We start from the raw sequence: 25,178 nt of genomic DNA, 5'->3' as shown, positions 1-25,178 counted from the left end.
ATTTAAATAAGGGAGACAGTTGAACAAAAAAGCACTGGAATTGTAGAAATGCCTTCAGAGACTGCATTCCAATTTGGCTCAATAGTGCACGGAGTGCTCATATATTTGTACACATATAATGGCATCAGTGCAACACTATACTGCGGAATAAACAACACGCTCTCAATTCGTGCTGTCACCAGGCAGTAATGTTAGCTTCAAGGTAGTGCAGTAACTTTACAATATACTGTAGTCACACACAAATAATGGACATTTAAATGACGGAAAGCGTGTGTGTGTCTCACGAATTTAGATTTAAATAATACCGTAGACAATGATTTTTGGTTAGACTAGTTACACATGAGTAACGGTTTGAGCTCAAGCGAAAAAGGCGAAAGCAATGAGCAAACGCACCTATTTACGAGCAGAGGAGGAGAACTTGAAAGCACCACGAGTTTGCCTAGCTACAAATCCGCGAAGTGCGTGACCTCACCAGTCACATGGTTCAAAGCTTGCCACGCAATTGGCTGCTTCTCAGCGGGGTAGTTGTTTTTGTTGAGAACCAGGAAGCTCTTCTTTCAAAATTGGGCGTGTAGTACAACGTTCAGAGAGAAATAAATTCCTTCTTCATACACTGGACTTTTAAAAACGTAAATCAATATACAGTTCAACGTACACCTTTCGCGGCAGTGGGAAAAAAAGGATATTTGTAAGTACTTTCTTTGTCTCATTCTCCAGCATGTCAGGTGTGAGAAGTGAACTTGACGAGATAACGTCAAGTATTAAAGTCAGTTGAGTGCGTCAGTCTGTCGGAGGTGAATGAAAGCAGATAACAGAAGTAACAGCTAACCGAAGTCTAGCCCTGACTTGCAGAATGTAACTCACGCAGTTTCACATTGAGTGACCTAGCCTGCTGAACTGTTTGAAAGTAGGTGTATTTTATTCCTATAATTTTATTAAATCAATTTTATTGATCCTCTTCAGGAGAAATGATCCGATAAAAGTTATACTAACCAGTTCGGTAAGCTATCCAGACTTTGAATTAACTACTTTGGAACAAAATATCACTGAGACTTTTTGAAATGTCGCTTCTGTATTGAAGAGTTGTACCTTGGTAAGGCTCTGTTACCTTTTGACCATCTCTTTTTGTTTCACTTTCAACATCTTCTGGGTCCTCTTCAAATAACAGTGTGCTCACACGTTTGCTTATTTCGGTGCTGTTTGTCATGTAGGTAGGCAACTTGCATATGTGTTGATTATCAATACAGTAACAGCTTCTCAGTATGTATATAATTATCAGGAAAGTCTGATGATCTACACATCAGGCCTACACGACCATGTTAGGATAAAAAATATGACATCATGCAATGACATTGTAAATGTGTGGCGGCAATTTTGGGGAAATCCCTTTCCTGACTCAGCATAACACAAAGGTGTTGTGGGTTGAGCAATGCTTCTACAAGTTGGTTGAGGATGAACTTTACTGTATGAAACTAGATTTAACTCCAAAAAAGACAGAAGTAGGGTAGCAGAACTCATTATATGCTACACCTCCCTTATTGCTGTGCAGTAAAACAGGATCCTGCATGATCGACGTGTCGTGTAGCGATGGCGTTGGAGGAAGCGGCGCGGAGCTGTCTGATGCGCTATCGCCACCGGCTGGAGGACGACATCAAGCCCCCCTACCTGATGGACCACATGGTCAGTGACGGCGTGCTGACTGTGGACGAGGAGGAGAGGATAAAGAACCAGGTGAGACTCATTCATGATTTTTTGCTGACTTAGTTTCATAATCTAACTTCCAGAATCTGGTCCTCTGGGCCTTTCCTCGTCTTGGGCTTTGCCGATGTCCACGTAGTCCGAGTCCTCTTGATTCACGCCTTTTTCTATTTTTCAGCAATTACCTGGCATTACCTTTTCTTGCTAAGCTGACACATCAACAGACTACACATTTGCTCCTGCGGAAATAGAAGTAGCAGTAAAATTTACATCCCTGTCATCTCGAACCAAGAATCATACGGATATTTAATCTGCTCTCTGGATTATGTGGCACTGACCTTTGCCCCCCTACTCCTGATTCTATGTATTGTCTTTGACCATCACCAGCTTATATTGATTTAGGGATTATAGAGATAATAATATTTTATAATAATATATTATAATATAATTTATTTGAAATCTTCCTGTTTTAAGTATGGCAAGTCATACATGTTTGCAACAACTCATGAGAGTTCTTTAGTTATCTATGAATGCCTAATCTCTAATATGTCTCTGTCTCTCTCTCTGTCCCCCACCTCCCCAGCCCACCAGGAAGGATCAGGCCGTGGCTCTGCTCGCCCTGCTGCTCAGCAAGGACAACCGTGCCTACATCTCCTTCTACAATGCAATGGTCAAGGAGGGCTACAACGATTTGGCCAATCTGCTTTTTCGTGACCTTCCCCACGGGTTACCCGAGGGTCACAAGCGCTCCGCTGATTGCTGCACGCCTTACGGTGAGAAGGGGGAGCGGTGCACAATACTAATGTTGTTCAAAACATGCTGAGATTTAAAAAAAAACACTTGTCAATGGACTATTCTCCCTCCTATTGTCTTGATGCTGTCGTTTTAATCTTTTCGGTTTGTCTTAACAGTGCAGACAGTGCTCAGCGAGGGGGGCGTCCCACAGAGGCCGGTGGTGTTTGTCAGCAGACCAGAGCTCGTGAACCGCGTCAGGGAGAAACTCTACCGGCTGCAGAAGGAGCCCGGCTGGGTCACCGTCTTCGGCATGGCCGGCTCGGGCAAATCCGTCCTGGCTGCTGAGGCGGCAAGACACCATGGACTCATTGAAGGTGAGAAGCCTTTCACCGGCTGACTCTTCCCAACACGGGCTATCGTCGGCATACCAAACCTTGAAACTGTGGAATAAGAACACATCAACAAAAGTTACAATCTCAAAGTGTTTGCTTGGTTGTTTGTTCTCTGTAGCTTCTTCTTGACTCACTTACATTTTCTCCCCTCTCCCTTTCCTCCATCTTGCAGATTGCTTTCCCGGCGGAATCCACTGGTTGTCCATCGGCCAGCTGGACAAACCAGACTTGCTGGTGAAGATCCAGTCATTGTGTTTCCGTCTGGAGCAGAGCTTTGACTCCCAGCCCCTCCACCGCCCCCCCAACTCTCTGGACGAGGCCAAGGAGCGTCTGCGCTTCCTCATGCTGCGCAGATATCCAAGGTGGCTTTATGTTCAGATCGACAGGATCAGCTTTGTGTTCTTTTTTTAGATTCATATGAAGGTTGTTCAGTTTGGGCTGAAATGCCAGACTAATGGGTAAATAAATACAAAACAAAAAGCATTGTGGAGAACCGTAAACAGAAACAACCTTTTCTTGAAATTTCTTCCAATACCGAGATAAATTAAGAATAATAAGGCAGCAATAAATGTTCAATAGCATTACAAAGCTAAACATTGTTTCACAGTTTCCATGTCTCTGATCACTCAACCTTTTCGGATGTTCCTTCAGATCCCTCCTGATTCTGGATGACATCTGGGACAGCTCAGTGCTGAAGGCGTTTGATCTCCACTGCCGGATACTTTTGACCACCAGAAACAGAAGCCTTGCTGACTCTGTCAGTGGTGTGTGTGTGTGCCCTGTTTTCTGTTTTCACTCTCAACCCCGAACACATGCACACTTGAACCAAATTAAATTAAACCAATTAAACCAAAAACATTTTATACAAGACCGTATGTGCTTCACCTTCCATCTTGTAGGCTCCAGATACGAGGTGGAAGTGGAAAGTGGCCTGGATGAAAACAAGGGACTGGAGATACTTGCCCTGTACACTAAAACCAAACCCCAGGGACTTCCCGAGGAGGCTCGCAGCATTGTTAGAGAATGCAAAGGTCTGTAAAATGAAGCATTCTTTATCTGCTAGCCATAATTCTCTAAAAAAATGTATATTCCAGATGTTTTTACATTTGTAATTTGCTGTACACCGTTAAAATATTTGATTGTGAAAACCAAAAACGAAGACCTGATTAAATTCTGCATTCGCAAATATCTGAAATCGAAACGACCTTTTAACAGCCTCATCAAACATTCGCACGTTGTCCTCTTGCTTTCTTTTCCATCACGGGGCTTTGAATTTTGCTCACACATGGTGCCGGTAACACGCACATTTCTGATTCTCTGTGTGCCCCCCCCCCCGTCTCAGGTTCCCCACTGGTGGTGTCCCTGATCGGGGCTCTACTGCGAGAGAGACCCGACCGCTGGCGCTACTACCTCGGCCAGTTGCAGCAGAAGCAGTTCAAGCGAATAAGGAAGTCATCGTCTTACGACTACGACGCCCTGGACCAAGCCATGGCAGCGAGCATCGAAGTCCTACCCGACGAACATCGGGAATTCTACAAGGACCTCACTGTGCTGGAGAAGGACACCAAAGTCCCTGCAAAGGTTTGGCTGCACAACAAACGCAATGTTCGCACCCATGATTTCCTAAACTGCTGTTCTTTATTGTTGTATACGGTCCTGCTGGCCTTGACACATGCTCACAAAAGTGTGTCTTTGGTTTTAAATTGCAAAAAGCGAACATGCGTGTTGATTATGCAGGACACGTATTGCCATAATGCTTTTTCATCAAACTTAAAATGAAGGAAATGGACCTTCACTTCCTCCCTCCAGGTGCTGTCTGTTCTGTGGGACCTGGAGACGGAGGAGGTGGAGGACATTCTCGAGGAGTTTGTCAACAAGTCTCTGCTATTCGTGGACAGTCACAATAAACCCTACCTGTACTACCTCCATGACCTCCAGCTGGACTTCCTGGTGGAGCAGAATCGCACCCAGATCGAGGTGAGTTTGGATGCAACCCAACATAAGCTAAAACCGTTAAATTTAAATATTTTAGCTGGCTGACACACATTCATATGCGTGTGTGTGTGTGTTTCAGAGTCTCCACAATAAGGTGGTGCTTAAGTACCAGCAGCACTACAAAGATGCCCACTCCACCTCAGGAGATGAGGAATGTCTCTACTGGATCAGATTCCTGACCTATCACATGGCCAAAGCCAACCTCTTCCAGGTATCACCACCAAACCCGGTTGCACAGCTGCTGCGTACAATTCTTATAATATTATAATAATATTGTCTCATTCTGTGTCCCTCCCTCACCAGGAGCTGTACTCGCTCATGTTTTCCCTGGACTGGGTCAGCACCAAGGCCCAGTTGATGGGTCCGGCTTACCTCATCAATGACTATGTGGAGTATGGACCCATTCTGGACAAAGAGGTCAGCTGACAGCAGAACTTTGTGTATGAAGCGAATGTGGTGACATTGAATAATTTACATTATAAGCGGTGAGGGGGGAGACACACACACACACACACACACAAACACACACCTTCTCCTTCATCCAAATATCGAAAGGTGAGGTTTGAAGCTGAACCTTGATGAGTTTCTTGTCTTTGTAACATGCTCATGCTAGAACTCTGAGACGCGGAGTCAATTCCAGGAGTTCCTCTCTCTGAACGGCCACCACCTGGAGCAGCGTCCGTTCCCTGACGTGGTGCAGCTGGCTCTGTCTCAGCCGCACACATCCGAGGTCTACAGACAGGCCCTGCTGCAGGCACGCGACCGGGCCACAACGGGGGGGCTCTACTTTGAGTGGCTGTAAGCAAGCAAGGGCATATTTTACTGGGGTTTTCCAATGTGTGGATGTTCGTATAATGAAGTTCAAATTTAAGTGACGCATAGGCCTTGTCAGTTTATGGATAACATGGTTATTGCCAACTGGGTTGTGTAGATTCCTGCAGCTCTATTGAGAGGAAAGCTAATTCAATTCCGTTAAATTTGTGTATTTTTCACAGGAACAAGGGCAGTGTAGAGAGTCTGTCCCGACTGGTGATCCACCCCCACCAGGGCTCCATCTACTCCGCCTGCTTCTCCCAAGACGGAGCCAAGATTGCCTCCAGTGGAGCCAGCAAGACACTCAAGGTATCCAATCATGACGGCGAAATATGGGGAGCGATCCACTTTTATTGCATTTTGTTGTTCTCCAAATTGCTGATACTTTTACTGTACAGTACAACAAGTAGTCACTTCTTTCACACTCAGGTGTTCAAAAGCACCTCGGGTGAGAAGCTCATGGAGATCCAGGCCCATGACGACGAGGTGCTCTGCTGTGCCTTCTCCCCCGACGACCGTCTCCTAGCGACCTGCTCCAGCGACAGGAAAGTCAAGGTCAGCCCGCAAGTGACTTGTTCGCAGCAACGTGCAAGCAAAGGACACACAAACTCCGGCATTCCTTTCGCAGCGTCCCTGACGCCGCGCTTCCCTTCCCGCAGGTGTGGAACGTGGAGAGAGCCATGCTGCTCCGGGTCTTTGAGGAGGAGCACCAGGAGCAGGTCAACCACTGTCAGTTTACCAACTCGCCGCGACGCCTCCTGCTAGCCACCTGCTCCAACGACGAGTACATGAATACCAAGGTAGGCAACAGTGTTTGCTGCTTTTAAAATCTTGATGTTTTTTTTCTTCCCCTCAGTGAGTGGAATGCCCCCTTCTTTGCACATTGCACCACCAACCTAACTGAAAGATGTGGTTGCCCTCTTCCTCTTGACCCATCCCCATCTCTTCCTGCAGCTGTGGAACCTCAACAAGCCGTCGTCACAGAACACCATGTTTGGCCACTCTGAGCCGGTCAACCACTGCTGTTTCTCCCCCGATGACAAGCACCTGTCCACGTCCTCCAACGACGGCACCGTAAAGGTGACCCCGCATGAAGCAAGCTACTTCCAAAGACCCCCACCTCCCCCGATCGAGCAGGTATTTGGGCGCGTAACTAACCGCGCGGCTGTGTTCTTTCTGTGCAGCTGTTCCACGTGTCGCCTGCCAACGAGTGGAAGACCATCAACGTGAGAGCCGCGTTTGCGGAGAGCGAGGAAGAGGTCCTCGTCAAGTGCAGCACCTGGACGGCTGACGGAAAACGCATCATATGTGCAGCCAGGAACGCTGCTCTGGTGAGCGTTGGTCACGCGTTTCACTTTCGTCCCCTTTAATTAAAACCTAAGCTTTTACAGAGTAGTTTGTAGTAGTAGTTTGACATTAAAGGGAAAGGAAGCTCAAGACCATCAATGTTGCTGATTTGCGCAAGACGATACTTTTTATTGGCCATTAAAAGTCAATAGAAACTTGTTAAATACACACTGTTCTAACCTTTACTTTGGCGGGTCTGATATTATCAGCTGATGTATGCACTATGTTGGCATTGATAGATTGCAATACAAAAAGGACAAAGATATATTTGAGGTCATTTGGAAACATTTCTGCCATTACATAGTTTGTCCACCAGGGGGCACCGACAAGTGTGTCTTTACGTTACATTACAAGCCATTTAGCTGACGCTTTTATCCAAAGCGACTTACAGAAAGTGCTTTTCAACCGTAGAGATGTGTATGTATCTGTTAGATTTATTAACATAATGACATTGGCCCCAAACAGCTGGTACTGGTCGGGCTCATTTCTAAACGAGTATAATCATCTCCTTGTTACATAACGCTGTGTCCTGACATGACACCGGTCTGACTTGTTGTGTCTTTTTTTTCCTGCGCGTTTCTCAGGTGTTTGACGTGGAGACGGCGGACATGTTGCTGGAGATCAGAACGAATCGTCTGAGCACGGTGCAATACTGTCACGCCTGTCCCACCAGTAACCTGCTGGCAATCGCGTTCTCAAACTACGCCGTGGAGGTACGGGACATACCTCACAACTCATGTTACAATCTTTCTGACCCGTTTTATGCGTTGCTGAACTCTCCCTACTGGAGAGGATGATAATATGAGGTTGAATAGATGTGCAGCATTGTGTGTGTGTGTGTGTGTGTGTGCGTTACAGCTATGGGACCTGGAGGCCAACAAGAAGATGGCGGACTGCAGTGGTCACCTGAGTTGGGTGCATCGGGTCCAGTTCTCTCCTGACGGCTCACAGCTGCTCTCCTGCTCCGCCGACCAGACTGTCCGGGTAAGACCGCCTCGGTGGGCGCCGTGCGCCGCGTGTCGCCATTAGCGCACCAGCTTTCCTTCCACAGCTGCCGTCCGTGATGTTCTAATTACCGCTCGCGAAATCGACGCCGGGCGTGGACGTCACAGGTTGACTCGCTGCTCTCTCTCTTTGCCAGCTGTTCGGTTTCAGCGCAGTGCATGCAAACAGTTTAAGGCCACAATGGAGAAAAAAAATAACAGACCACTGTTTGACGTGCTATGAAAGAAAATGAAATGCTGGAGTTCTGGAGCAGGCTTTTGTCTCTGTTATTGAGGTAATTTAAACATGGGTTATGAATTGATTTGTCCTAAAATGATCTGAACCCAATTTGTTTGTTTGGACATTATGGGATAGACTGTGTTACTTGGCTTGTATCGCTTTTTGTTTAACAACAGTATTACTATTATAGAATTACAAAATAAAAGAATAGGTAACTAAATAAAATGATTGTAATTAAAAGTGGAGTTACAAATAAGTCATTAAGGACGCATTGTCGCTTTTCTGTCTGTTTCTCGTAGTTATGGGAGACGAAGAAGGTGCACACCACCTCGGCCATCTGCCTGAAAAGAGACTCCGACGTTCTCTTCAACGACGAAGAAATCATTGTGTCAGCTGCAGACAACTGCAACCGACTGCAGGTGAGATGGAGGAGAATATTGTAAAAGGCACCGGAGACGTTTAAAATAATTTGGTGTCATAGAAGTGTGTGTGTGTGTGTGTGTGTGTGTGTGTGTGTGTGTGTGTCAGGTACGCGACGGCCGGACGGGATCCGTGCTGTTCCAGTCGGAGGAGAAGCCGTCCAGGATCCGGTGCACGTGCATGTGCAAGCAGCCCTCTGCTGTGGCGCTGGGCCAGGAAGATGGCACCGTGCAGGTAGACACCCAGGCACCTGGTGCTGAAGCTGAAAAGACAATGTTTGTCCGTGTTTCTACGGTAGCCCAGAGCGGACCAAACTCTACGGGCCCTTCTAAAAAAAAAAACTGTATGTGACCTGAAAGCCACCGTAGTTTTCCGAAGAGGTGGATTTAGTTGCGTTTTGTGTGTGTGTGTGTGTGTGTGTGTTTGAGTGAGGATGCGTTGTTCCGGTTCTTTTACCTCTATTCTTTTCATGCCAGACATCTGTAAGAACTCCCGCACATATGCACACTGTCCCCCCGAGGTGTCCTTGCAGCAGCCGGGCCGGCGCCGCGCAGCAGGGACTTCTCTAATGAAATAAAAAAGTCCTGCAGTCGTAATGCATGCAGGAGCTCCTTGTTTTAATTACAACTGTCCTCCTGGCCGCAGCGATATGAGAGGTGAGGATTAGCAGGCAAGAGGGCTTGAAGGAGAACGACTCCATTAGAAATCAGAGTTCTTAAAACTTAAAAGACAAAAAAAGAGCATTGAAAAATAGTGCAATCCTTGATGCACAGAAAATGTACGTAAGCCTTTTTTTTTATATTTAAGGTCGGTGGTGTATTTTGAGAATATCGCCCCTCTCTTTATTTTGAAAATAAGATTTGTTGTAATTATGTTAATATTTTCAGGCATTATGAAAACTTTTTTTAGTTTTGGATACAACTTGTCGTTGCGTCCACACAGATGTTTCTGTTGTCGTCCCCAAACACCAGAGGGCGCCACGGATCTGTTCCACTGCTCTCCTCCTTTTCCCTTAAAAATAAGTTGAATTTCGTCAACCGAGAAAGTTACTGTGCAATTCTTTATGATTGGAAAAGTGCATGTGTGTGTGTGTGTGTGCGTCTCGGGAATCGCCCCAAATAACACACACCTGTGTTGTGTAAAATGCTCCTGACGACTCTTCCGTTCTGACATTTCAACCCTCCCGAGATGTTAAATATTTTAGTGGTTGGTAGAAGCAATGTGTGTCTCTGTGTTGTACTTTTCAAAACTGCAGGTGCTTATTTAGTTTTTTTAAATATTTTTATAATCAAAACATTGTACATGTTTGTGGTATTTTGATTAGTTTTTTACATCACTATGAAATTTTTCAAGTTTAATAATGAGAAAAATGTGAGGCTTTGATTGAGGTTCTGCACAATAGTTTTATAATTACACTTTTAATCTTTAACCACGTGTCCCCTCATAATACCCTAATTAGCGCTTTTTGATATTAATAAGTAGAAATCATTGATAGCACTCATAAATATTTGGAAGCCCACAGCCAGAAACATTATTCATATATAGTTCTAGATATTATTCTCCTCCAACGAACGTCTGATATTTTACAACACTTATTATAAACTTATAAATTCTTCCGCTAATGCTACTGGCTAATGCTAACATGCTCACAATGCCGTGTCACGATATGGCGCTAAATTGAAAGTAAAGCTATCGCTAAAGTCACGATAATTCATCCTGTGCATGTTATTAATGTCCAGAATCTTAATTTCATGGCCAAAAGATTGGAGCTTTGTGCCTCCTTTGTTAAATCGGGCCGTTTATTATTAACCATCAAAATGATGTCCGGAGTTATTCCTCAAACAGGCTACCTTGTTATGTCATTGTGGGCTTTTTTGGTAATATTGAATTTCTTTCTGCTCAAACATTGAGGCCAGCTCTGAGATGAGCAACCAGCCATCCCTGAAGCCCCCCCCCCCCCCCTGCTTCTAGAACACCTAAATAATCCATTTATTTGGCCACAAACCGCCCTGGAACCCTACCAAGTAGCTATCTAAAGCCTTCCAGCGGCCATCCAGTTGACCTTTTTAGAGGTCGTTCAGAGACGGACCGAACGGTCGGGCTCAAAGCTCAACACTTTTTTTCCCTCCCGCTTCTATTTCTGATCTGCTCATCAGCAGCAGCAGCACTCCAGCTGTCTCCCTCATCGCGTGACTCTCGTTTGGCTAAACCCATTCATGTCTTTTCCCTCAGGAATACATTGCGATAACTTTTTGGTAACTTTTCATCACAGAGCCTGTTGCCTGGCTGTATTGCCGGCTGGGGTGCTAAATGTTTGTGGTCCCCCCCCCCCCCCCACCCCCCCCCCCCAGGTTTTGGAGGTGCCCTCTGGGAGGCTCCTAGCTACGCTGCTCGGACACACCAAGACGGTGCTTCACTGCCGGTTCGGCCAGAGCGGCCAAACCCTCCTCACGTCCTCCGAGGACACCACCATAAGGGTAAAGACTAAACACCCCCCCCACCCCCCCCCCCCCCACACACACACACACACACACACCCCACGAAACTCCCTCTTTTCTGCTCGGTTTTCCCGTTTCCTCCCATTCGTCATCCTCATCCTTGCTGTCTTTCCAGTCTTTTTTGGCCTAATTTCTGGTGTGATCTTTCACCTCCTGCCATAACCGGCTGTCATTTTTTTTCCCCGCGATTGATTATTTTTATTCCTCACCTTGAGTAAAACTGCCCACTCAGCGGGGTTTACCTCCCCCCCTCTGCTTTTTTTTGACTCTTCATTCTTCACCCCCCCTTCCTCTTTTGTCTCCTTTCCTTCCGTTTCGCCTCTCTTTGCGCTTCATCTCTTGTGTGTGTGTGTGTGTACCGTTACGGTCCGTCAACCCCCACCATTCATGCTCTGTTGCTCAATTCCGCTTACTTCTCATCTCCTCCTCCTCCTCCTGCACCTTCGTCCTTTCCGCCGACAGACCTTCCACTGCAGCGCTCCCATCACTCTCCTGACGACGCAGCACCTTGTTCCGAATTCAAGCGGCGGCCGACCTGCGCCATTGCTATTCTTATTCCAGCCGCTGCTCAAATCGCCCGGGAAATAGAAGTGTATGTGTGTGTGTATGTGTGTGTGTGTGTGTGTGTGTGTGTGTGTGTGTGTGTGTGTTTTTAGATGTTGACGCAGACACAGAATGTAAACAGATGTAACCACACTGATGTTGTTGCCCCCTGTAGGTGTGGAGGTGGCAGTCTGGGGAGTGCAGAGTACTGCAGGGTCACAAGGAGCAGGTCAGATGCTTCTCTCCGCTCCCCGGTGACACCAAACTGCTGTCCTGGTCCTTTGATGGCACTGTCAAGGTGAATCTCTCTCTCACACTGACACTGACACAGACTCAGCATACAGTCAACAGCTTCAAATAACGACTTTCTTTCCCTCGACCACTCTGAAGATGTGGGACGTAGACCGTGGAGAGAAGCTGCGGGACATCGAGGCTCACCGGGGAGCCATCCTGTCCTGTCGCGTGTCGCCCGACGGGCGCCTCTTCGCCACCACCTCTGCCGACAGCACCGCTAAGGTTCAACAGTTCACACACACACACACACACACACACACACATACACTCCTGGGACAAGATACATCTGTTTGGGCCCGAGCTCATTACTGCGGCGCATACACGCGGACGCGATATCTGGGACTGCGCTCGTGCTGTGGGGGATGCGGGGGACCTCTGAGATTAGGCCTGAGCTGCAGGTCGGTCGGTCTGTCCGTCCTTCCTCCACACTGACTTTGGACTGACTTTAACTTCCTCACTCAAAGTTCTAAAAGAGAAAAACCTTGTTCAACACCCCCCCCCCCCCCCCCCAGATGTCCCCCCTTGCTCCTAAATGTTCAGCTTCAGAGGCTCTCTGGCGGCTGCCAAAAGGATGGTAGAGCGAGAGAGAGAGAATGTGTGTTTTATGGATTTGGAAAAGATGATAATTGAGGTGTGTGTGTGTGTGTTGTATGGCTGGTTAGCTGCCAGTCACATGGTCCGAGCAGTGGCTTTTGTTGGCTCAAAACACACACAAGCACAAAGTCCCTGGTCTCCATCTATCTGGAGGTAAAAGGGCAGAAGCCGAGAGTGTCTCCACCCACCTCCTCCTCTTTCTTTCTATCTTTCTTTCTCCGCTGACCTTCAGAAGAATGGGACTGCGTGTGCAGACGTAGTTAGCCGGCTGCCAAATGAGGTGTCTAACTATGAGCCGTGTTATTTTCTGTGCGACGCAGGATGCGATCAACGCCGGGGGGGGGGGGGCAAAGAGAGAGAGAAACGACGGATGAGGGACCAAAAGTAAAGGGAGAAAAAAATCAAAGTGAGAGGAGCTGAACAGCGTGAGAGAGAGAAGTCATTAACAGCTTTGTCATTATGATGCACAACTGAAACAACATTCGCATTTAGCATTATTTTTAACTCCTATTCGTAGCTATTCAGTTAGTTATTACCTGTTATTCAATTATATACCGCTGTGTTGGCATTTATAATTACACTCGATCCAAGGGGAGTTACTCACTCACATTAGTTTTTTTGCCATGTGTATCCAACACAGCAGATTGTTTGTTTGCAATAACCCATTATGTGTACGTCATGCACTGATTTCTGCTTTCGGTCTTCTCAATGCCTCTCCGCCCCCTTGTAGCTGTGGCACAGTGAGTCCTGGGAGTGTGTCCACACCTTGAGCGGCCACCAAGACTGTGTCCGAAGCTGCCGCTTCTCCTGGGACGGCCGGCGCCTCGCGACAGGAGACGACAACGGGGAGATCCGGGTGCGTACGGAAATGACCCCTCTCGGTTATGAAGTGCAACGTGCATTCTTATTTTCTGTGTTCAGGATGCTTTTTGAGTGTCAACCTTTTATTAAAAAAAAAAAAAAACCCATCTCGTTCTGCCTTTTAACCTTTCCATTTCTTACTGCCGTATTCGGCTTGTGCTGCATTTCTACCTCGAGGTACTCTCATCTGTGTTGTTTACTGGTACGAAACGATGACATTTGATAATGCAACATACAAAAACTCAATTACAGCAGCCAACATTTATTCCAGAGATTCAGCCCGTAATTACACCTCATCACTCGTTGAGGGAAAGCGCTTACCAGCGCACCGTGAAGGCTGCAGCAAGTGGCGGGGATGAAAGGAGGCAGGGATCCTTCTGGGGGAGCGGGAGCTGCAGGAGGTGCAGGCTGTGTGTGTGTGTGTGTGTGAGGAGGTTGTGATGAAGAGCGCCGGAAGAGGAGGAGACGTCTTGACAGTGGGAGGGGAAGGAGACGGCTCGGCTGCCAAGTTGGTTCCCGCAGGCTTTTAAATCGGCAGCAAACACACACACACACACACACACACACATACACACTAAGAGACAAGGTTGACTGGGGGAGAAGCAGAGAGGATTCAGCACACCGTCAGCCTGCAGACATCAAGGGGTTAATTCCCCCCCCCACCCCCCCCCGGTGGCCTCGGAGCTGAGCGGCTCCATTAGCCGGCAAACGGACGAACCCATCAGATCCAATTACATAAACCACACTAAAAATCTCACCCCTGTTTCTATGGAAACAAATGTGAGTCATTCCGCGCAAAAGCACGCCAAGTGTTAAATATAGCCAGACGTGTGATGTGTCATTGTCAAATGTGGCATGTGGACAGTTGCGTAACAGCTGCAATCGACATGGCGTGCTGCATCTTTGCAGCAATGCTCCTCGTCGTCAATTTATTGAGCGCGAAGGTTCCCCTTGAGCTTTTTCTTTTCTTCTTTTTTTTTAAGAAATCAAAATTTGTCAAGCAAAATATCATGACCTTCATAAGCAGATGGCGTTTAGTCCTAATCATGTGACCTAAGCATGGGGTTTTGAGTCACATCTGACGCCAGAGAGCATCCTTTATGCCAACACCTGTTAACTCCTAGTTAACGTGAATCCCAAATAATCGAATTATCCCTTTTCTTGTGTTTGGCTGTCCGTCACAGCTGTGGAGCGTGGCGGAGGGCTCCTTGCTGAGGATCTGCTCGCGTGACGGAAAGGACGCCATGGACTCGCTCCACGGAGGCTGGGTGACCGACCTGCACTTCTCCCCGGACGACGCCCTCCTGGTCTCCACTGGCGGCTACATCAAGGTACGCAGACGCACGCGATCGGGCTCCTGCTGCAGCAGCTCAAGGTCCGTCTCGGCTGTGTGCACGCACGGAAATGAGTCCTTTTGAAAGTGCTATAATCACCTTTTTTTGCTTTTTTTTTTTAAATCTGTTATTTGAGATTTAACGATTTAATCAAGAATCAACAGTGAAGCACAACATGGGGGGCCAAAAGTCCGTGCTAGAAATATAAAATATAAATAGAAGATGCATAAATAAAGGCTAAAAGTATAGAACACACACAAACAATAGATTTTAAGTAGTTTTTGTCTTCTGACAATGTTGAATCCACTACAGCAGAATAAAAGTAATATATTATGCAACAGACTGGTATTTGGCACCTAAATTCTCTGTTCCTCTTCCTGCCCACACTCAAACTTCAGAATACACAGCGAACAAGAAGTCATCTCCAAAGTTGTGCAGCACAATCCCTTCAAATTCATCGTGCACATTGTGAGGGGCAGAGCCGAGCGAGATGTGTCTCCGTAAAAAAAACTGAAAAAGCCACCAACATGCACCATTGTTACACTACAAGACTATTGCAAAAACACTAAATACCTGAGGGGGTTGATGAAAAATGCCTCTGTGTGACGTGACCACAATAGTGTGGAAGGGGGCGGGGGGGGGGGTCTCATTACCTTCCCTTTTACCGGCGATGGGTTCACGGAGCGGACACACTCAGCCGGGCTCTGATTGGCTATTTGCCGGCAGTGATGTAATCCTCCAGGGAGAGCGCTTCTGATCGATGAGGCCTTATGTCTCCGATTACTTCTGATTGTGTGTGTGTGTGTGTGTGTGTGTGTGTGGGTGTGGTCGGTTGTTTCGTACACGCACGCCTTTGTTTATACTTGCCTGTGTGGGTCGCCCGATGTGTAACCGTTGAGCTACAAAAACGCACAGCAACCACGTCACCGAGTTTAAAATACACGTTTATTTAAACACGCATCGGGGTTAAGGTTCATATTTTCAGAAAACCAAACTGTGGGCTATTAGAAAGACAGACGAGGTGCTAGAAAGAACACGAGACAGCATGACATCATGTGTGAGAAGGGAGAACAGCAAAGAGCATAAGGTCGCACTCAAATCAATGTGAAGCAACAAAGATTATCGAGGCTTTCAGCCGAATGGGGTCCAAAAATGTAATCATTCAAAGAATTCCCTGCAGCTTCAGTTCTTTATTTGCTTTGAGTAAGATGGAACAATTAACACCACCCGTTAAGTATGAAGCCGGCGATTAGCTTGTAGTGGGAGGAGGAGGGGGGGGCTCAGGAGGAGGGGGGGGGCTGATCAGCTTTGTTTTTCTTCTGTTGCATCACACGGTAACGAATCGCTCCAACGACTCCATTGCCCCGGCTTTCTCCTTTCCCCCCCCCCCGCGCTGTGATTGGTTGATTAAACAGCTCCACGTGTCGGACGGACGGAGATGTGATTTTCGCCCGGGAGAATCTCCGGTTTCATATCTTTCATATTTAAGCGTTTCTGCGCTCAAACGCGACATTTTAAACAGACTTGTCACTAAGTTGATATTTTAAGAAATGAATCTTCTTTCATTCCCACGGCTGCTCCGTGTTTTTCCCAGTACGTGATGAGACAATGAAGATAGAAGGCCGCGCTCGTATAAATGTGGATGAAGAACACCAGTGCCATGAAATATATACCCACGTCTGAACAATAATTACAGCGAGCCGTGATTTATTCAGTCAGTCTCCAGAGCGCGGCATTCGTCTGCCGGTCGTCGTGAGGGGGGGGGGGGGGGTTGGGGGGGTTGGTTTGTATTCCTCCTCAGCTGGTGCGAGGCAGGGATTTCATTACGGAGGATCAGTGGGATTGTATTAAATGTGCATTTGGATCATGGATGCAGACGGATTGGTATTGAAGTTTGGCTTGAATGCCATAAAAGATTTTGTGTGTGGGACCAACTTTTTATGTTCTATTTTAGTAGAAAGTTTGAAATCGGTTTTTACCACAAAACTTGTAGACTAGTAAGTCGCGTTCAAAATAAAAAAGAAATAGATAAACCAATAAGCTGTTTACTGTACCTCTTTCCATTTCTGTCTTTTCTAGTTTCTGTCAACACTCTTTCCTTAATCATCTCGAAGACTCTTTCCCCCCCTGCCCCCCCCCCCCCCCTCCCCTTTCCGTGAATGGTGAGAGTGTAATTAAAAGCAGCGTGCAGTTGCGAGGCCTGCATGGGCTCCAATCCTCCTCTTCTAAACCCCTGAGCCCTGCCAGGAAACGCTGTACCTGTCTCTCACCTGGCCTCTGCACGCAGGCACTTGCGAATGCGCTCCCCAAATGGCCGCGAGGCGATCTGTCACCGCGTCGTGACGCGAGGGGGAGGCGGCTGGTGTGAAAAGGCTCGTCCCGACTGCACCGAGTAATTCACGCCGCGCACATACTGACACGTTTCCAACATCGGAGGCATGAGGCCTAAAATCAGGGAGAGAAGTCCTTTACCTGAGCTTGTTAGCGTGTTGTGATTCCACCTGAATCCCTGTTGGTTAGCCCCCCCACGTTGCCGTAGGTAACGCCGTCCTGACCAGAGGCGTCGTCGTAAAAAGCATAATATTCGGGCAGTAATTCTGTCGACGCCATGTCTGCTGGGAAAACTTAATGGACAAATTCCAGTCATAGAGGTATTTTGGCACTTCATTTTCAAAATGACACCTCCTTCTGGGATGAGAGGTTTCCAGCAAAGATGCGTGAAAACGTGTGATACCGCTGACTGTACCTGGTCTCTCAGAGGCTGTAGGAAATATAATTACATTATTTACACTTCAGTACTCTTTTGCTGCAGCGTGCCTCATTGGAGGGGGGGGGGGGTCTGTACGTCAGTTCAAAGAGAACAGCGCTGTGTGTGTGTGTGTGTGCGTGCGCTGCTGCATTGTCAGGCGGGGCAAGCTTTCAACAAGGCGATTTCCCCTCCCCCACCCCTCCCCCCCTCCCATAATAGACGTCTTCTGGGTGCAGAATCTTTGCTGTCAGTGGGTGTCGACACAAGGTCAAAGTACATCATTCCTGTCAGTTTTAACTTTGCCCAGTTGACCTCTTCTAGCGAGTGGGGACGTTTTGTACATTTCCTTCAGTGCCCTTTTGCCCCTTTTTCCAGCAATGTGCATCCGGGACAGCAGCACGCTAAGAACAATGCTCCATAGTAAAAAAAACAACAACAACAAAAACATGAGCTGTAGCTTCATCAATGATAAACCCAGTTTAGACCATTTCAACTCTTAACTGGATTTGTAGCGCACACACAGAGACACACACACACGCACACACACATTGATGGAGTGTTTGGGATGACAGTCGTCCCCCCCTGCCGCCAGTGTTGTCAGACATCGCTTATCAGCCGACGCCCGACAGGGAGTAGATGGGAAGAAACACAATTTCACCTTTTATCAGACCCTCTTACGCTCCCCTGGCTTTCGTTCTCTACTCTCCCGTCTCCCACCAGATTTCAGCCTCTTTCCCGCTTCACGCCTGCATTTCTCTCTTCCTGCGTTTTCTTTGCCGTTAGGACTCGACCCGCTTAAATGAGCACACAGCTGCATGTGAAAAAAAGCTTGCTTTGTACTGTGGGTTTTATATTAAAGCTATTATCGACCACTGGTGATTTCTTTAGCCCAGCGGTCCTCTCTCTCTCTCTCTCTCGATTTAAGCACATCCTAACGAGGCCTTTTCCTGCCAGCCGTCACTTCAGCACATGTCAAAGTCGAGCCTGTGATGAAATGAAGGTTGCGTTGACCTTCCCTTCAAGTTTCGATGGACGGAGAATCTGTCAAACGTGAAGACCTTACAGTCAGCAGGACGGAGGGTGACGGACATCAGCCTCTCCGAGGGATGAAGGAGGCATCGAGCAGCCTTGTATAATGAGACTGATTAAGCCACGAGGGAATGTGTCTCCAATCCCCCCCCCCCAGGCTACAGTAGGGTTTCACTTGCCTCTCTTTTTTTTTTTTTAGGATAGTTGCGCTCCAGAAGTCCAGAAGTTCTTTCCAGCCTTTTATTGAGAAATAACAACCCTACAGGCAATGTGTGCGCAACAAATATCCTTTTTTTTTTTTGCAGCATCAGAACAAAGAACAGGACCATCTGTACACAAGTTGTGTCGTATGTCCTTTCCTCATTGAGCTGCTACACCTTACACACTGTACAGGGCATTCACTCAACTACACATTTATGATGAGTCATTGGTTCATTAGCGGAGGGTGAGAACCCTGCCGCTGGGGGCAATGGCGTTCTCCATGGCTAACAGACGCCGTTACCCCTCCTCCTCTCCGCAGAGCAAATAATAACGCTCAGAATAGAACGCGGGACGCTTTTAAAAATAGCCTATTGATGAACTTTATTAATAGCTGCGTCAGTTCTTGTTTCAACCCAGGAGCCGTCTTGACTTCTGTCTATTTTTTCCTCTTTTTAATGTTCAAGCTGCGTCTCTGAAGAAAGCTTCCTGGCCACATCACATCAATGACTGATGATTTGCGTAGCAACATGAACATCCACCTCTTGGGTGATTTTGCTGCTTGTCGTTTCTGGGGGGGGAGGAGGGTGAGGCAGGAGGCTGCGTCGTTTCGGGCTCACGTTTTGCACTTTTTTTTCCGTTCAATTCTTGATCCTCCGTCAGGCTGTTTCAGAACTAAAGTAAAGTAAAGCGCCCCGCAGTGCTGCTCCGGCGCAGCGGCAAGACCTGCCTCTAAAAATACCTAGGCCCCCCCCGCTCCCCCCCCCCCTCACGGACGTCCTTTTTTCTTTTTCTCATTCCAGAGACGTATTCCAACCTTCCTCACTTGGTTTCCGCTCTTTTGCTTGTAGCTCGCGCTGCAAACACAGGCTGGTGAAATATTTATCCGTCTCTGGGAGGTGATTGTGTGTGTCCCCCCCCCCCCCCCCCCCCGCCCCCCCCCGTCCCTTGCATTTGCTCGTTAAGCCGGGGTTAATTGTCTCCCCGGCTGCAGAAGAGGTTCCGCCGTGTGTGATGAGACGAAAACGAGGCCCGAGCGGATGGATGGTGGAGGATGGAGTTTGTGTATTTACACTGCCGGGCTAGCCGTTACCCCCCGTTTCCAGTCTTTATGCTAAGCTAACCGCCCTAACCCTCCGACAAGAAGGCGGAGAAGCCATTTACTGAAGAAAAGTGGATATTCGTTCAAAGGGAGTGCAACCACCTGCATGTTATGAATGATTATTTCAGTTTTTCTCATTAATACACTCTGTACATTATGTAATGTAATTGAACGCGGTTATCTCCAAGTCACAACAACTTGTCAATGTGAACGAGCTCAATAATGTGTGCTTTGTGTTCTTTTTCTTCCTTGTTGCCTCCTGTTTCTCACTCACTCCATTTATTTTATATTGATCCACTCTTCCCCAACCGCTCAGTTTTTTTTTAAATTTCCTTTTCTCCTACGATGTCTCTCGCTATCTCTCAGCTTTCTTTCTTACTGCTCTTCCTCTGTGTGACACACGATGTGTGAGAGAGTGAATGGAGGGTGGAACGACCTCAGAGAGAGAGAGAGAGCGAGAGAGAGCGAGAGATGTACAGAGGATTATGTGAGCATCAATATTTCAGTGGCTAGAACCTCGGATGAATAATTCAACCTGAGTGTTGCACTGTTTCCCTCTCAGCAACACTCTTGGCCTGGTCACACACACACACACACACACACACACACTCTAACCCCCCCTGCAGCTTTCCTCTCTGAAATGGAGGTGGCCCAACAAAATCGCCCGACTCCACTCCAGCGGTTTTCCCCCCCGCTTTCTTTAATCTCCCTCCATCCGTTTGTGAGCCTCCTGCTGGCGGAGGAATTCTCTATCGGGTGTAGAAACTGTGCCTCCCGTATCCCCCCCCCCCCCCCCCCCTGGGACTCCGTATCAAGCTATTTATGTAGCAGGAAGATGAATTACTTCCACACCTGAAGCATCTCTCCGGACCCTCACAAGGAACACGCGTGGTCTGTAAGCGCGGCCCATAAGCAGACCGATTTTGGCTTCAGCGGGGGGGGGGGGGTGGGTTGGTGTGTGTGTGTGTGTGTGTGTGTGTGTGTGTGTGTGTGTGTGTGTGTGTGTGTGTGTGTGTGTGTGTGTGTGTGTGTGTGTGTGTGTGTGTGTGTGTGTGTGTGTCCCTGTGTGTGTGTGTGTGTGTGTGTGTGTGTGAGGACGCTTATCTGAACACGCAGAGCGGTGTGGCTTCGTAGATAAGAGCTCAGCGACCGGTGGGTTCTGCCCCCCCCCGCCCCCCCCCCCTGCGCTCCCACCGACGCCGGCGACGTACGTTAGCATCGATATTCTTGGGAGTACATTCCACGCGTTGGATCCGCCCCCGACGGGGGTCACCGGGACGAAAAATAGATATTGTGACGTTATCGTGGGTTCAAATTCATTCCACCGTGTTCAAAGACCAAAACAGTCACACAGACGCACACACAGTAAACAAGCCGGTCTTCGTGTCGTCTTCTCCAACACAACTGTACGGTCACTTAGCATCTTAGCGCTAAGCAACACTAGCTCCCCCCCCCCCCCCCCCCCCCCCCCACACCCCCACACCCATAACTCAGCATCGCCACAGTGATGGTGTTGATATAAGCACATCAGCCATCTGCTCGGCGGATGTGGCCTCAGACACACACACACTCACACACACACACACACTCACTGCTGCGTATTCCCAAAAGAGAGATGGAACCTTATGGAAAATTAGAGTATCGTATGTGTAGCTGTTGTCATGATGAATCGTTTTTTTTTTTTTTTTTTTTTATGTTAACAGCTTTGATCTGACTTTGCTGTCTTTTACTTCTCTCCCACGTGCACCTTCATTTTCCCCCCTTTTTCTTTCTCCACCATCAAACCAAAAACCGTCTCACGTTTATGGCGTCCGGTCGGGTCCCCGTGGCGGTCTCAATCTGACGCCGTTGTCACACTTTCTGTTCGCCTCCGTCGAGCCAAACCGCCGCTCTCGAACATTTATTCTGCATCGTCTGCAGCGCTCCGCTAAGCCCTTTTCCATAAGCGCGTTGGGCTTACAGAGTTCTATCCGCTTTTGTCCCAGGGTTTCACCATTCAGTGTTGTTGTTGTTGTTCTTCGACTCCACTTGTTCTCTCCCTCGTCTCGCCTCGTCTGTTCGGCGGTTTATTTCCGTATTCGTGCACGCAGGCATCTGAGCTTTATTACTTGGTCTCGGCTGTCGTTTTGTTTTGGCGGGGCAGCAGCCATCTTTTCCTTGCATTCAAAGGCGATTCTGCTTCAACCGAGCGCCTCGTTCCTTCTTGTGATACCTGCTCTCTTTCTATCAATCTCACCTCGTACCTTGTGTCATGTGTGTCTCTCACTCTTCACCTGTGGACAAAATAAGCAACGACTGACTCGATATTTAACAACGTGTACAAATTTTTTTTATATTTCTCTGTCTTTGATGCTCTGTTTATTCAACCTACAAGAATTACTGATCCATTTGTCTTTATTAAGCCCCAAAAAAATCATTAATCTAAAGCGGAGGCCGACGTGATGCTGTGGGTGTTGATCTGCGACCTTGAAGAACAGATTGTCAGCGCTTGATTTTTTTTTCTTTAGCTTCTCTGATGTCGTCGCTGCTGCAGAACCTCGGCGTTTCAACGGCACTCTGCGTGATGCCCGGATTTGACGGGATCTTTTTGCACAGATTGCACATCCCACAGGGCGACAAAGTGCTCCGGTGCCCCGTTTTTCAATGTTTGAGTTGATACGAGTTAAGGGAAGCGGACAAATGGCCCAGCCGTGGTAAGATGAATGAGCACCGAGCCCTTGTTCTGCATCTCGCTCGCTTCCCAGACCTCGCGCTGTGAGTCCAGGGATCGTCACAGGGTGTGATCCAACACATTTGTATACATTTAGTCCATGTGACTTCATGTCCAGGTGAGCCCGAGGTGCTGTGTACATTAACGGTACATCCTGCCAAGGACTCGAGTCCAGGTCGAGCGGAGAGAGACCGTTAATACCTGTGTGTCAACGGGCCCATTGATCCAGGTTTATGTTGGTTCTCTGACCTGAGATGTCAAACCAGAAAAGAGCTCAACTCTTTATGGTTCCCTTTGATCTAGTTTACACCCCTTCCATGTTTCTTTTTAGTTCTGCGTTGCCATCATTTGTGAGTAGGACGCAAGATTAGCAGCGAAGCCCTCGCGCCGCCAGTGGAGCAGTTGCATATTTTATTTTATTTTGCTGCCATATCGGGGATATGCAAATTAGCCCTCCATTTTAATGTTGTAGAAAGGGGTGTGTGTGTGTGTGAGAGGATTGTTCTGTAAGCTACGCATCTGTTGCCGCCACCTTCTCTCTATGTCGGCCTGTCTGTCGAGAGACTGAGGAGTTGGCCTGCTTTCTTTCGCACACTCGCAGAGCCACTTGAGCTTCGGAAACAAGAACAGACGACAATATTAAACTCGTGTTGTCTTTGTCTTTTTGGTTTGATGGAAGAGGGACATTTTTGAGTTATTATGGTCATTGTCAGAGTTGAATATGCGCACGCAAACACACACACACACGCCAGAATAAATGATTGACTTGATATGTCTTTGATGATTCATCCCACTGCGATGGAGCTTCAATGGAAAATGTCATCTTTAAACCGAGATTAAACGGAATCACTCAGGGAAACTGGTGGGGTTGTTGTGTGTGTGTGTGTGTGTGTGCGTGTGCGTGCGAGTTTGAGGGAGCCTGAGGGTGTGTTTTTGTGTCTGGCAATATAATACTATTAAATATATCATGGTCTCCTTGGCGGCAGATATGAAGCTCTTAGTCAGTTTCTGTCTTCCTGTCTTTGCCCACAGCTCTAAGTCGTATAAATGCCGCGTGTGCTCGTCACTGTGGACCAACGAGGTCGTGTTTGATTTTTATCACAGCCCCAAAACGTTGTGCTGAAAGTTAGAGCATCTCGGACAACCGGTGTCCAATGAGAGTGCAGCAGGAACCAGGGGGCGGGAAGAAGAGGGCAACATGTCACTCATACACATGAGATGTTGAGATCCCTCGTTAGCAACAGTGTCCTTCTTTATTGGAGAATTGTTTGGTCGAAAAGCTTCAAAACAGCTTAGTCCAGCTTCACTTGTAGGACAAAAAAGGTCTTATTTACAATGAGAGTTCCATGGTGGCAAATGTGACGCAACAGCCGGTTAGCTTAGCATCAAGGGTCCACTAACCAGATGCACCGCTAAAGCTCACTAACACGGTTTTCCTTCACCAACCACACTGCGTCACTCCGTCTTTGTGTCTCCGTCTGTTGTGCAGTGGTGGGACGTGGAGACGGGCGAGGCCCTGCAGACCTTCTTTACCACGGGGACGGCGTTGAAGAGGATCCACGTCTCATCCGACTTCTCCACCTTCGTCACCATCGACAGCATCGGCATCCTCTACATCCTGCAGCGGGTGGTGTGAGACACTGCTGCCCGAGACCTACATTTCTTTGCACTCCTTACTCCGCTAACTTGACTTTACCAGATACCACCAGCTGCAAATGAAATACTGATCAACTGCTGGAAGGATGGTCAAACAATCGCAGCTCAAGGAGTCTTAAGGTGAAGACAGGAGATGCAAAAGTTGAGCTTTTTTCTCTCTCTGAATGCGAGCAAAGCAACATGCAGCGTTTTGGTACGTTCAGGCCTTTAAATCATTAATGTCAACAGGGGAAAGATAAATGTGAACAATAGTCGTTAATCAATGTGGCATCAGAACATTATTGCATGCGATTTGTGATATCGAGTACTGTACGTCCGTTGCTCCATTAGAAATAATGAAGTGCATTTGACGCGTTTATGCTGTGATGTTATAGAACTTCCATCTTTGTGTTTGAGGGATCATCTTGTGGGTGCGTTCTATAAACAGTTCTGGGCCTTTTATTTACACTGCAGCCTCAATCTTAATGTAAATACTGGAGGGCGTGTATGTTCTGTGCACATGGCTTTTGCCTTTTTCGAGCCATCAGCATAGACTGAGGTGATGGTGCATTTAGAACAAACATTTAAAAAAGAAATAACATTAACTTTTAAAAATCAGGATTTTGAAATTGAATAATCTTTTGACAGCTGGCAACTCTATCTGTACAGCCAAATTGATTTGTACCTTTCATCAGATGGTTTCTGTATGTGATTTTTAATGATGTTTGCCCTTGCTAATGTTTAAGAGCACTTTTAGTGCTGCATTAACTGAGAGCTTTTATTTTTTACAAGTTCTTTTTATCACTCTGTACAACTTTTTTACACACTTTTCTCTACTTGTCGTCCAACTGTTGAGCCTTTTACTGTCCGCAGCACTTTGAAGCAAAAGTTACAATCTTTAATAATAAGGAGTTTGCTAATGTACCTTTCATCAGACACATTATTATGAAAGATATTTCATTAGACAGTACGGATGAAACCGCGTAGATGATACGGACTCCTAGTTC

General features: G+C 47.3%; 1 protein-coding gene across 2 annotated transcripts; it reads left to right on the top strand.

Moving 5' to 3' along the window:
* The first annotated feature begins 545 nt into the window (after positions 1 to 545).
* On the top strand, positions 546 to 24,952 carry apaf1 (apoptotic peptidase activating factor 1). Of its 2 annotated transcripts, none has more exons than XM_037460214.2 (27): positions 546 to 688; positions 1,550 to 1,731; positions 2,282 to 2,471; positions 2,610 to 2,807; positions 2,998 to 3,187; positions 3,477 to 3,589; positions 3,725 to 3,856; positions 4,168 to 4,406; positions 4,635 to 4,802; positions 4,900 to 5,031; positions 5,124 to 5,237; positions 5,434 to 5,618; positions 5,816 to 5,942; positions 6,063 to 6,188; positions 6,293 to 6,433; positions 6,588 to 6,713; positions 6,818 to 6,964; positions 7,565 to 7,693; positions 7,839 to 7,964; positions 8,504 to 8,623; positions 8,733 to 8,858; positions 10,976 to 11,101; positions 11,841 to 11,963; positions 12,056 to 12,181; positions 13,284 to 13,409; positions 14,599 to 14,745; positions 24,026 to 24,952. In XM_037460214.2, the coding sequence occupies exons 2-27, from the start codon at positions 1,588 to 1,590 to the stop codon at positions 24,170 to 24,172; spliced, it is 3,768 nt and encodes a 1,255-aa protein (XP_037316111.1). In that variant the 5' UTR covers positions 546 to 688; positions 1,550 to 1,587; the 3' UTR covers positions 24,173 to 24,952. The 2 variants fall into 2 exon arrangements, with proteins under 2 accessions (XP_037316111.1, XP_037316112.1); XM_037460215.2 differs by lacking the exon at positions 546 to 688 and adding an exon at positions 812 to 907.
* The last annotated feature ends 226 nt before the right edge of the window (positions 24,953 to 25,178 follow it).

This window comes from Pungitius pungitius, chromosome 2 (genome assembly GCF_949316345.1).
Source record: "Pungitius pungitius chromosome 2, fPunPun2.1, whole genome shotgun sequence".
In the NCBI taxonomy this organism is placed as follows: Eukaryota; Metazoa; Chordata; class Actinopteri; order Perciformes; family Gasterosteidae; genus Pungitius; species Pungitius pungitius.
Note: the sequence above shows the minus strand (reverse complement) of the source record. Positions and strands in the feature narration are given on the sequence as shown.

Coding starts and splice junctions, on each gene's coding strand:
- apaf1 (XM_037460214.2), top strand. CDS start 1,588: ATGGCGTTGGAGGAAGCGGCGCGGAGCTGTCTGATGCGCTATCGCCAC. Junction 4,803..4,899: donor AGAATCGCACCCAGATCGAG/GTGAGTTTGGAT, acceptor TGTGTGTTTCAG/AGTCTCCACAATAAGGTGGT. Junction 5,032..5,123: donor CCAAAGCCAACCTCTTCCAG/GTATCACCACCA, acceptor CTCCCTCACCAG/GAGCTGTACTCGCTCATGTT.